The sequence below is a fragment of the Gorilla gorilla genome, chromosome 10 (assembly GCF_029281585.2).
Source record: "Gorilla gorilla gorilla isolate KB3781 chromosome 10, NHGRI_mGorGor1-v2.1_pri, whole genome shotgun sequence".
Taxonomy (NCBI): Eukaryota; Metazoa; Chordata; class Mammalia; order Primates; family Hominidae; genus Gorilla; species Gorilla gorilla.
In genome coordinates this window covers 44272417-44284898 of record NC_073234.2, presented here as the reverse complement: position 1 = coordinate 44284898, position 12482 = coordinate 44272417, and the positions used below count along the sequence as shown (strand labels likewise).

Here is a 12482-nt window from a genome sequence, read left to right as displayed (position 1 = left end):
TAAAATACAAAAACATTAGCCAGGCGTGGTGGCACATGCCTGTAATCCCAGCTACTCGGGAGGCTGAGGCAGGAGAATCGCTTGAACTTGGGAGGCGGAGGTTGCGGTGAGCCGAGATCACGCCATTGCACCCCAGCCTGGGCAAAAAGAGCAAAACTCTGTCTCAAAAAAATAAAAAATAAATACATAAATAAAAGAGACAGTATGCTGTCTCATTTAATGCTCCCAACAATGCTATGAGGTAAGCACTCTCATAATCCCTATTTTATAAATGAGGAACTGATGTTTAAGAAAGATTAAGTAATTTGCTCCAAAATCACACAAATAGTAAATAGCCTATCTGAGATTCACCCCCAGGTCTGACTATGGTCTTAAACACTAGATATACTTCCTGTCCTATAAAGGAATAAAGTAAGCTAAACTACTCCATCTGTTGATTTTCTCTATCCCTTTCCTGAGTAGAACAGAATTGGCAGGTTTTTTATTTTTTTTTTTATCTTTTTTTTGAGACAGGGTCTGGCTCTGCTGCTCAGGCTGAAGTACAGTAATGTGATCATAGCTCATTGCAGCCTCAAACTCTTGGGCTCAAACAATCCTCCCACTTCAGCCTCCCAAGTAGCCAGGACTACAGGTACACACCACCACACCCAGCTAGTTTTTTTTTTTAGAGAGACAAGGTCTTATTATGTTGCCCAGGCTGGTCTTGAACTCCTGGCCTAAAGCAATCCTCCCACATTGGCCTCCCAAAGCACCCACGCTGACCTCCCAAAGCACTGGGATTACAGATCTGCCACCACGCCCAGCCAGCATTTTTTTTTTTTTTTCAGACAGGGTCTCACTCTGTCACCCAGGCTGGAATACAGTGGTGCGATCTTGGCTCACTGCAACCTCTGCCTCCCAGGTTCCAGCGATTCTCCCACCTCAGCCTCCTGAGTAGCTGGCATTACAGGCATGAGCTACCTCAACTGGCTAACTTTTTTTTTTTTTTTTTTGTATTTTTGTAGTAGAGATGGGGTTTCACCATGTTGGCCAGACTGATCTAGCCTCAACTGATCCACCCACCTCAGCCTCCCAAAGTGCTGGGATTACAGGCGTAAGCCACCACGCCCAGCCAGCAATATTCTTAATATATAGTACTTTCGGAGGATACTAAAAGATTTCAAGGTTGTTTCCTTCCAGCTGTTTTGTGTCACTTCAAGTTTTAACAGCAGGCAATGATTACATGCAGTCCCTCTGATTTACCAAAACAGAAGATTCTCCTCTCAATTTGTATTTAATATCAGCTAATTCAAGGTTTAAAAGTGACCACTGTCCAGCCGGGCATGGTGGCTCACACCTGAAATCCCAGCACTTGGGGAGGCCAAGGCAGACGGATCACTTGAGGTCAGGAGTTCAAAACCAGCCTGGCCAACATGGTGAAACCCCGTCTCTACTACAAATACAAAAAAATCAGCTGGGCGTGGTGGCGGGCGCCTGTAATCGCAGCTTCTTGGGAGGCTGAGGCAGAAGAATCGCTTGAACCTGGGAGGGGAGACTGCAGTGAGCCAAGATCACGCCTCTGCACTCCAGCCTGGGTGACAGAGCAAGACTACGTCTCAAAAAAATAAATAAGGGGCTGGGCGCGGTGGCTCACACCTGTAATCCCACCACTTTGGGAGGCCGAGGCAGGTGGATCACCAGGTCAGCAGATTGAAACCATCCTGGCTAACAAGGTGAAACCCCATCTCTACTAAAAGCACAAAAAAAATTAGCTGGGTGTGGTGGCGGGCGCCTGTAGTCCCAGCTACCTGGGAGGCTGAGGCAGGAGAATGGCGTGAACCCGGGAAGTGGAGCTTGCAGTAAGCCAAGATCACACCACTGCACTCCGGCCTGGGCGACAGAGCGAGACTCCATCTCAATAGCAATAAATAAATAAATAAATAAATAAATGAATAAATAGTTGGGCCCAGGCGTGGTGGCTCACGCCTGTAGTCCCAGGACTTTGGGAAGCCAAGGTGAGGGGATTGCCTGACCTCAGGAGTTTGAGACCAGCCTGGCCAACATGATGAAACCCCATTTCTACAAAAAAAAAAAAAGAAAAAAAAATAAGGCCAGGCACGGTGGCTCACACCTGTAATCCCAGCACTTTGGGAGGCTGAGGAGGGCAGATCACTTGAGGTCAGGAGTTTGAGACCAGTCTGGCCAACATGGCGAAATCCCACTCTACTAAAAATACAAAAAAATTACCCAGGCATGGTGGCACACACCTGTAATCCCAGCTACTCGGGAGGGTGAGGTAGGAGAATCGCTTGAATCTAGGTGGCCGAGATGGCACCACTGCACTCCAGCCTGGGCAACAGAGCAAGACTCTATCTCAAAAAAATAAATAAATAAATAAATAAAAATTTATACACAAAGATGTTCACAAACTTACAACAATGAAAAACTAGAAATACCACAAATATCCAACCAACAGTACAAACCACCAATATCCAACCAAATGTTTAATCCACAAACATTAATAATGAGTTTTACCAGGCAGATGGCACGTGCCTGTAGTCCCAGCTACCTGGGGAGACCGAGGTGGGAAGTTACAGTGAGCTATGATTGTGCACTGCACTCTAGCCTGGGTGTCACAGCAAAACCACGTCACTAAAAAATAATAAATGAAGGCCAGGCATGGTGGCTCATGCCTGTAATCCCAGCACTTTGGTAGGCTGAGGCGGGTGGAACACCTGAGGTCAGGAGTTCGAGACCAACCTAGCCAACATGGTGAAACCCCATCTCTACTAAAAATACAAAATTAGCTGAGTGTGGCTGGGCGTGGTGGCTCACGCCTGTAATCCCAGCACTTTGGGAGGCTGAGGCGGGCAGATCGCGAGGTCAGGAGTTTGAGAACAGCCTGGCCAGCCTGGTGAAACCCCGTCTGTACAAAAAACACAAAAAGTTAGCCAGGCATGGTGGCATGCGCCTATAATCCCAGCTACTTGGGAGGCAGAGGGAGAAGTGCTTAAACTCTGGAGGCTGAGGTTGCAGTGAGCCTAGATAGTGCCATTGCACTCCAGCCTGGGCAACGAGGGAGAAACTCTGTCTCAAAAAAAAAAAAATTAGCCGAATGTGGTGGCACATGCCTGTAGTCCCAGCTACTTGGGAGGCTGAGATGGGAGAATGGCTTGAAACAGGAACCGAGATTGCACCACTGCACTCCAGCCTGGGCCAGACAGCAAGACTACATTGCGGCGGGGGTGGGGGACGGAGAAAAAAAATTAAATGAAGATCTGCCCATACATTGGAACGTAATACAAGTAAGACAACATTTATAAAGAATTTTAAGGCCGGGTGTGGAGGCTCATGCCTGTAATCCCAGCACTTTGGGAGGCCGAGGCGGGCGGATCACGAGGTCAGGAGATCAAGACCATTCTGGCTAACACGGTGAAACCCCGTCTCTACTAAAAATACAAAAAATTAGCCGGGCGTGGTGATGGGCGCCTGTAGTCCCAGCTACTCAGGAGGCTGAGGCAGGAGAATGGCGTGAACCCGGGAGGCGGAGCTTGCAGTGAGCCGAGATCTGGCCACTGCACTCCAGCCTGGGCGAAAGAGGGAGACTCTGTTTAAAAAAAAAAAAAAAAAAATTAGCCGGGCGTTGTGGCGGGCACGTGTAATCCCAGCTACTCAGGAGGCTGAGGCAGGAGAATCATTTAAACCCAGGAGGCGGAGGTTGCAGTGAGCTGAGATTGCACCACTGCACTCCAGCCTGGGCAACAAGAGCAAAACTCCATCTCAAACAAACAAACAAAAAAACAAAAAAAGAATTTTAAATTACTTGGGAAAATTATTGTACTACAAAATCAAACGAGAAAACTATCTCTGGTAACGACTGGCAGCCTGCAGGGAAGAGAACTAGAGTACTAACTGGATACAAATTATCAATTCATAAAAAATTAAAAATATGTGGAAAAAGATCAGAAGAAAGTATGCTAAAATAGATTGCTTCTGAATGGATTAACAGTGTGGTTTCTGCCTGCTTCTTTATACTTAATTGTACCTTGCCAAATCATCTAAAATAAACATGCATTATTTTGGCCGGTCACGGTGGCTCACGCCTGTAATCCCAGCACTTTGGGAGGGCCAAGGCGGATGGATCACGAGGTCAGGAGTTCGAGACCACCCTGGCCAACATGGTGAAAACCCATTTCTACTAAAAATACAAAAATTAGCCAGGCGCGGTGGCGGGTGCCTGTAATCCCAGCTACTCCGGAGGCTGAAGCAGGAGAATTGCTTGAACCCAGGAGGCGGAGGTTGCAGTGAGCGAGATAGCACCACTGCACTCCAGCCTGGGTGACAGAGCAAGACTCCATCTCGCGGGGCGGGGGCGGTAAGGAGTCAAGGTTTTTTACAAGAGCAAAAGATAGTAGAGATCACTGCATTTCTGTCAACTACATCCGTTCTGCCACCCGTGCCCTGCGTCCTGACAGAGCATACGCTCAGATGGTGTTTGCTGATTTGCCGAATGAATGAGATGGTCCCTTTCCCGCGGCTGCTCTGCCTGCCCAGAATGGTCCCCAGGTTTTCTCGCTTTTAACCAAGAAACTCGAGGCTTCTGCAACGAGACACAGCCCCCAGGACTGCTTCTCAACGAGTCTAGGCCTCCCTTCCTGTCTCCGCCAAAAGGCTTCAGGCTCCTCCCCACTCTGGAAGCTGCCCCAGCCCGCTGCAGGGCCCAGACCCTCAGTCCCGACGCCCACTAGCCTGCCAAGTTTCTTCCACCACACTACGCCGGCGCCCCTCGGTAGAGCCACCGCCCTTCTGCAGAGTAACGGCCCGCGCCCTCGGGACAATCCCTTTTCCAAAAATAACCCCCTCGGCACCTGCCCCCTTGGCAGCTGCTGCCCGGGCGGTACCTGTGCCGTAGACCAAGCAGCCGGAGAGGATCAAGAGTAGCCGCACTGTCCCACCGCCCCCGACTCCCGAGCCCCAGGGCCCGGGACCAACTGCCGGCGAGACCGCCACTTTCATTCCTCCCGCCATGGTTGCCTCAAGCCACCTCCTCCTCACGTGCCTTAGCCCAGCAACTGACTCCGAACGGGCAGCGACAGCAGCCTATCCTCTACGAAACCCGCCCCTATCAACCAATGGGATGGGCAGGGCTTCGAGCACCCAGCCCTCCAAGGGCCCTATGAGTCCCGCCCCTTAGCAACTGAAGAGAGAGGGCGGGAAAAGCAGCTTTCAGCCTATTGGAAAATGGGTTCTCACCCTAGCAGTGGCGACAGGAAGATCCCACCCCGCTAACAACATGCTTCCGTCTTCAGTTTATTTACAACTGGTGTGATTGATGGTAAGCTTAACCAATAGAAAATCGGAATGGGAGAGGCCTCCTTGACCAAACTCGGTATTTCCATAGAAGCTGTCTGAAGTTCCTTCCGTTTTCTTTCGGTTACTTTTTATCACGACCTTTCTGTTATGAGACGCCTACAATTGAGATCGCTTTATGAGTAGGGCCCTGATAGGACGATTTTTAAAGTCGACTGACAAAAGCGTGGTTCTCCAAAGTCCTAAAGGATTTAAAATAGAAGTCACAAAAAAGTGTGTGTTGTCAATATTTTATAAGCATAAACATTAGCTTTTAAAAATGTATTCATAGGATTTTTATTTTTGGAAGTAAAATTAATGTTAGGATTAAGAAAGATTCATTTATTCCTCTTATCATCTTGTGAGACAAATGTAATTCTCTCCATTTAAGAAGCCAAAGCCAAGACAGCCACAGGAACCTGCCCAAGATTTCATAGTTCATCTGGTCTGTGATCCCAACCTAAATCCTGCTGACTCCAAAGCCGGAGTTATTTATATGGATTAGCTGCTTCCCATTCAATGATTTAACACAGGGCCCAGCAGAGATCCAGGTGTTCAGAAACTGTTAGTAGAAATTGAAACTTTTTTTTTAAGAGGATCTGATGGTGATGGGTAGGAAAACTACAGATGATAGAGCCAAATGAATTGAGGAATTCAAGGAAGGGGGTATCTCCCGGGGAAGGTTCAAGCTTTCAAAACAAGAATTTTTTTTTTTTTATGTTTTTAGAGACAGGGTCATTCTCTGACACCCAAGCTGGAGTGCGACAGCACCATCACAGCTCAGTGTAACCTTGAATTCCTGGACTTAAACCATCTTCCCACCTCAGCTTCCTAGATAGGTTGGGCTACAGGGATGCACCACCATGCCCGGCTATTTGTTTGTTTCATTGTTGTTGTTGTTGTTGTTATTGAGACAAGGTCTCCTTCTGTAACCCTCCTGGAATGCAGTGGTGTAACCACAGCTCACTGCAGCCTCGAACTCCCAGGATCAAATGATCCTCCCACTTCAATCTCCCAAGTAGCTGGGACTACAGGCATGAGCCACTATGTCTGGCTTAATTTTTTTAAATTACTTTTTGTAGAGACAATATCTTGCTGTGTTGCCCAGGCTGACCTCAAACTCCTGGCCTCAAGTGATTATCCCACCTTGGCCTCCCAAATTACTGAAATTACAGGAGTAAGCCACTGCACCTGGTCTAAAACAAGGAACTTTTTTAAAGTCAAAATGGGCCGGGCATGGTGGCTCAGGTCTGTAATCCTAACACTTTGGGAGGCCGAGGCGGGTGGATCACCTGAGGTCAGGAGTTCGAGACCAGCCTGGCCAACATGGCAAAACCCCGTCTCTACTAAAAATACAAAAATTAGCCAGGCATGGTGGTAGGTGGCTGTAAGCCCAGCTACTCAGGAGGCTGAGGCAGGAGAATCCCTTGAACGCAGGAGAATCCCTTGAACCCAGGAGGCGGAGGCTGCAGTGAGTCAAGATCGCCCCATTGCACTCCAGCCTGGGTGACAGAGCAAGACTCTGTCTCAAAAGAGAAAAAAAAAAAAAAAGTCAAAATGGGCTGGGTGTGGTGGCTCATGCCTGTAATCCCAGCACTTTTGGGAGGTTGAGGTGGGAGGATCACTTGAGGCCAGAAGTTCGAGACCAGCCTGGCCAACACAGCGAAACCCTATCTCTAATAAAAATACAAAAATTAGCCCAGCATGGTGGCGGGTTCCTGTAATCCCAGCTACTTAGGAGTCTGAGACAGAAGAATTGCTTGAGCCCAGGAGGCAGAGGTTGCAGTGAGCCGAGATCATGCCACTTCACTCCAGCCTGGGCGACAGAGTGAGCCTGTCTCAAAAAAAAAAAAAAAAAAAAAAAACTCAAAATGGGGCTGAGCTATGGGCAAGAGAAGAAATTTCATTCTCAGAAGGAAAAGTCTAGGCCAACAGTGCTGATATGGTCATCCTGTATTTCACACACACACTCCCTCAGCTGACCTAGGGAAGTCAGCATCAATCATGTTGATACTATGTACCCTTGATAACATGAGATGAAAATGGAATTTTAACTCTGTGGTTTTCCTTCCCAAAACGCGTAACACCACTCTAATCATGAGAAAAACATTAGACAAATTCCAATAGAGGCATCCTACAAAATACCTGACCAGTACTCCTCAAAGCTGTCAAAGTCATCCAAACATCATTATGGGTTTTTTTGTTTTTGTTTTTTGAGACAGAGTTTCACTCTTGTTGCGCAGGCTGGAGTGCAATGGCACAAACTTGGCTCACCGCAACCTCCCCCTCCCAGGTTCAAGCGATTCTCCTGCCTCAGCCTCCCAAGTAGCTGGGATTACAGGTGTGTGCCACCCCGCCCAGCTAATTTCGTATTTTTAGTAGAGATGGGGTTTCTCCATGTTGGTCAAGCTGGTCTTGAACTCCCGATCTCAGGTGATTTGCCTGCCTCGGCCTCCCGAAGTGCTGGGATTACAGGCATGAGCCACCATGCCCAGCCCATTATGTTTTTGAGAACTAAACATAATGTGGTGGTCTAGATGGGATCCTGGAACAGAAAAACACATTAGTTTAAAAAAACGAGGCCGGGCACGGTGGCTCATGCCTGTAATCCCAGCACTTTGGGAGGCTGAGGCGGGCGGATCATGAGGTCAGGAGATGGAGACCATCCTGGCTAACATGGTGAAACCCCGTCTCTACTAAAAATAAAAAAAATTAGTCGGGCGTGGTGGCAGGTACCTGTAGTCCCAGCTACTCAGGAGGCTGAGGCAGGAGAGTGGTGTGAACCTGGGAGGCGGAACTTGCAGTGAGCTGAGATCGCTCCACTGCACTCCAGCCTGGGCGACAGAGCAAGACTCCGTCTCAAAAAATAACAAAACAAAAAAAAACACGGAGGCTGAGCATGGTGGCTCACGCCTGTAATCCCAGCACTTTGGGAGGCCAAGGTGGGCGAATCACGAGATCAGGAGTTCAAGACCAGCCTGGCCACCATGGTGAAACCCCGTCTCTACTAAAAATACAAAAATTAGCTGGGCGTATGGCGGGCACCTGTAAACCCAGCTACTCGGGAGGCTGAGGCAGGAGAATCACTTGAACCTGGGAGGCGGAGGTTGCAGCAGTGAGCCAAGATCAGTGCCACTGCACTCCAGCCCGGTGACAGAGTAAGACTCAGTCTAAACAACAACAACAACAACAACAACAACAAAAACTCAAAGGAAATCTGAATAAACTGTAGACTTTAATTAATAATAATGTTTCAATACTGTTTCATTAATGGTGCCAAATGTACCATACTAATGTCAGATAATAATTGGGGAAATTGAATGTAGGGTATATAGGAATTCACCATACTATCTTTTCAATTTTTCTGTACATGTAATGTTTCTAAAAATAAAGTTGGCTAGCCTCAGTGGTTCACACCTGTGATCCCAGCACTTTAGGAGACCGGGTCTGAGGATGGCTTGAGCCCAGGAATTCAAGACCAGCCTGGGCAACATAGTAGGACTCTGTCTTTACAAAAATACAAAAATTAGCCAAGTGTGTTGGCACGTGCCTGTAGTCCCAGCTGCTCAGGAGGCTGAGATGGGACGATCACTTGAGTCTGGGAGGTTGAGCCTGCAGTGAGCCATGACCATGCCTCTGCACTCCACCCTGGGTGACAGAGTAAGACCTTGTTGCTAAAAAAATGAATAAATTGGGCAGGTGCGGTGGTTCATGCCTGTAATCCCAATGTCTTGGGAGGCCGAGGCAGGTGGATCACTTGAGCCTAGGAGTTTGAGACCAGCCTGGGCAACATAGTGAAACCCTGTCTCTACAAAGAATACAAAAAAAAAAAAAAAAAAAATTAGCCAGGTGTGGTGGCATGCACCTGCGGTCCCAGCTACTTGGGAGGTTGACGTGGGAGAATCACCTGAGCCTGGGAAGTCAAGACTGCAATGAGCTGTGATTGCACCACTGTGCAGCCTGGGTGACAGAGTGAGACCCTGTCTCAAAATAAATAAATAAAATAAAGTCTACTAATATATATGTATAGATATGTATATGTATTTTTTTATGTGTAGGTATATATACACATATATATACACATACTTCATTTTTTTTACCAGGCCCCATTCTCACCATTCAGAGCTTGCTCTTTGGTTTTCACTAAAGCAAATCCAGGGGAACTAATTTCAGAAGATCACTGACCACTGACTACTAAAATATATAAATGAAGTGTATGGTAATGAGACTGGCTGTCCATAAACACATTACAACTTATCATCCAAATGAGTGCTGTCATTTCAAGATAGTCATTCAAGAAGCTTTTAGCTTTGTTTTAATGAGGACACTGCTCAAAACAACAAGAATCTCCTTCAGAGTCTATAACACACAATGCAATGAATATTCATTATCTGCAGGTGGATTGGATTTATGCAAATAGCCAAAAGAACTCAGGCCAACACTGATAAGTAAATGGGGTGGGAAATCTGGATGGTTAATGTGTTTCAAAATTTTTTGGATTTTTGAAAGATAGTATGGTGCATATACAAAATATAAAGCAACAATCCCAATGCATCAGGACAGCACCCAGTAATCAAACAAATTAATATTTCTGGAATGACATATGACTTCATACTGTGGTAAGTGAAAGATGGAAAAGTGAAAACTATAAATAACCTTATGTAAGTTTAGGTCAGGTTCTGCCACAAAATAAATTCAGTTCAGATTAGGTTTTATTGTCAAATATGTTATGAAAAAGATTTTGTTTTTGTTTTTGAGACGGAGTTTTGCTTTTATCGCCCAGGCCAGAGTGCAATGGCATGATCTCGGCTCGCTGCAACTTCTGCTTCCCAGGTTCAAGCGATTCTCGTGCCTCCACCTCCGGAGTAGCTGGGATTACAGGCACCCGCCACCACGCCCAGTTAATTTTTGTTTTCTTCTGTTTTGTTTTGTTTTGTTTTGTTTTGTTTTGAGACCGAGTCTCACTCTGTCACCCAGGCTGGAGTGCAATGGCGCGATCTCCGCTCACTGCAACTTCTGCTTCCCAGGTTCAAGCGATTCTCGTGCCTCCACCTCCCGAGTAGCTGGGATTACAGGTATGCGCCACCACGCCCAGGTAATTTTTGTATTTTTAGTAGAGACGGGGTTTCGCTATGTTGGCCGGCTTGTCTTGGACTCCTGACCTCAGGTGATCCACCCACCTCAGCCTCCCAAAGTGCTGAGATTAAGGGCATAAACCACAGTACCCGGTCAAGTTTTGGTTTTCATAATTTTTTTAAATTTAGGAATTGTGGATAAAGGATTTGCAGGCCACAAATATTTGATGAAGGCGATTCCAGAGTTTTGAGAAGGAACACTCCATTCCACATACTCAGTCACCCAAGCTAGGAGCCTGAGAGTCACCCTAAACCCTCATTCTCTCCTCTCAACCCCTCAGCCAATCAGTCAAGTCCTGTCGATCTTATTTTCTATCTTTTGAATCTGTTCTTTCCCCCCATGCCAGTGCCTTGCCATCTTTCAACTGAGAGGGTCCTTCAGTATTTTTCAAGCTGACCTTCCTACTGTTTTTGCAGCCATAAATCCTTCCTCCACTCTGCTCCTAAGTGCAGATCTGACCATGCCATGAGTCTTTGTTTCCAGAGTCTTTATGGTTCCAGTAACACCACAGGATGAAGTCCAACATCCTTAGTATGATCTAAAACTCAGATGCAAAGACACGAATAACTATAATAATGTTATTCAATGTTTGTCACCAATCTGTAATGAAACAATTTCAGAAATTAAGTGTAAGCATTTCGAAAGTTTTATAGGAATTTGACAGAGAAATTTTATATTTATTGAATCTAACAAAATGGTAGTTTATTTTGTTTTTTGAATAATTCATTTTTAGTGCATTCTATAAAAGTAGTGGACAATAATAGATTGGAAATGTTTTAAAAATTGGTCCTTAACCATACTTTGAAAAGCACTGGTCCAAAATGTGTTTAATGTAATGTACCTGTACACCTCCCTAGGCTCGTTTCTAACCACCTCCACCCACCACCCAGCAATAATGAACAACCTTTTATAGTTTCTGAAACAGATCACTCTGTTTCATACCTCCACCTCCATGGAAATGCACTTTCTGGCCTCTCTAACTTGACTTCCCTTCCTCCTAGAATTTTTTTTTTCTTTTTGTTTTTGTTTTTTGTTTTTGAGACTCATTTTTTGCTCTGTGGTGCAGGGATGCAGTGGCGCCATCAAGGCTCACTGCAGCCTTCAACTTCTGGGCTCAAATGTTCCTTCCACCTCAGCCTCCTAAAGTGCTATGATTACAGGTGTGAACCACTGCCCTGGCCACTCCTGGAAATCTCATACTGACTGCATCATCACCTCCTTTGGATGCCTGTCTAAACCAAGGCCCCTCACAACTCCAAGCAGAACAGATCACTCACCCTCTTGTACTTCTGTCATTGTTGTACCCATATTATTGCACTATGTTGTAATTATTCGTTTATAGGTCTATTTCCCCTATTAGTCTGTGAGTTCCTTAAAGGCAGTGGTTAGGATTATCTGTCTTTCAGGAGTGAAACATTTCTTGTAAAATAACTAACTTGAAGGACAACATTCCTTAGATGATAAATTCTGGCATGTTACTGAAAGAGAAAAAAGGGATCATTACTTTATACTTTTCTATTACCAGCCAGGACCTTTAGCATCTGAGCGTGAATTAATTTACCAGAATGGTGGACATTTTAGAAGGCCAAGGAGCCAGACTTGTGGGACTCACTGGAAACTTTACAAGGGAAAGAGATTTGGAAAACAAATGTCTTCACTTAAACAGTTTTGCCGAGGCTCAGCCCCTTTGGGAGTAAAATCTGTGTCACGTGCCCTTTCAAAGTTGCACAGGCCTGTGAATAGGATCAATTTATTCATTTCAGAGGGTCCACCAGATAACAGGCCTATCCTGGAGAGGTCCTGGATTTCGGCTGAAACAAGCAACTATAATTGGAAATGTGTACAAAGAGCAATGAGGAGGCCACCGAGGGGTGGGAGGAATTAATTCTGCCTGGAGGAGTGGAAGGGGTCCAGGAAGGAGAGGGTGAGCCAAACCTTGCTGAGTGAGTCGGATCTGGCCCAGTGGAGACGTTGGGGGAGGAGTGCGCAGAGCAATCTGCTAGATGAAAATCTACACG

The 12482-nt window shown here is 46.2% G+C and overlaps 1 protein-coding gene across 4 annotated transcripts in view; it reads right to left on the bottom strand.

Annotated features, from left to right (window-relative positions):
• NEMP1 (nuclear envelope integral membrane protein 1) overlaps nucleotides 1-11915 on the bottom strand; it is a 42148-nt gene extending 30233 nt beyond the window's left edge. For 2 of the 4 annotated variants that reach the window (XM_063694611.1, XM_055359326.2), the window contains exon 1: nucleotides 4881-5048. In XM_063694611.1, coding sequence (XP_063550681.1) covers nucleotides 4881-5007 — 127 coding nt within the window. In that variant the 5' untranslated portion in view covers nucleotides 5008-5048. Of the gene's footprint in view, nucleotides 1-2246; nucleotides 2416-4880; nucleotides 5049-11741 lie in introns of those variants that run through there. The other 2 variants (XM_063694612.1, XM_063694613.1) reach the window with 2 other exon arrangements.
• Between the last annotated feature and the right edge of the window lie 567 nt (nucleotides 11916-12482).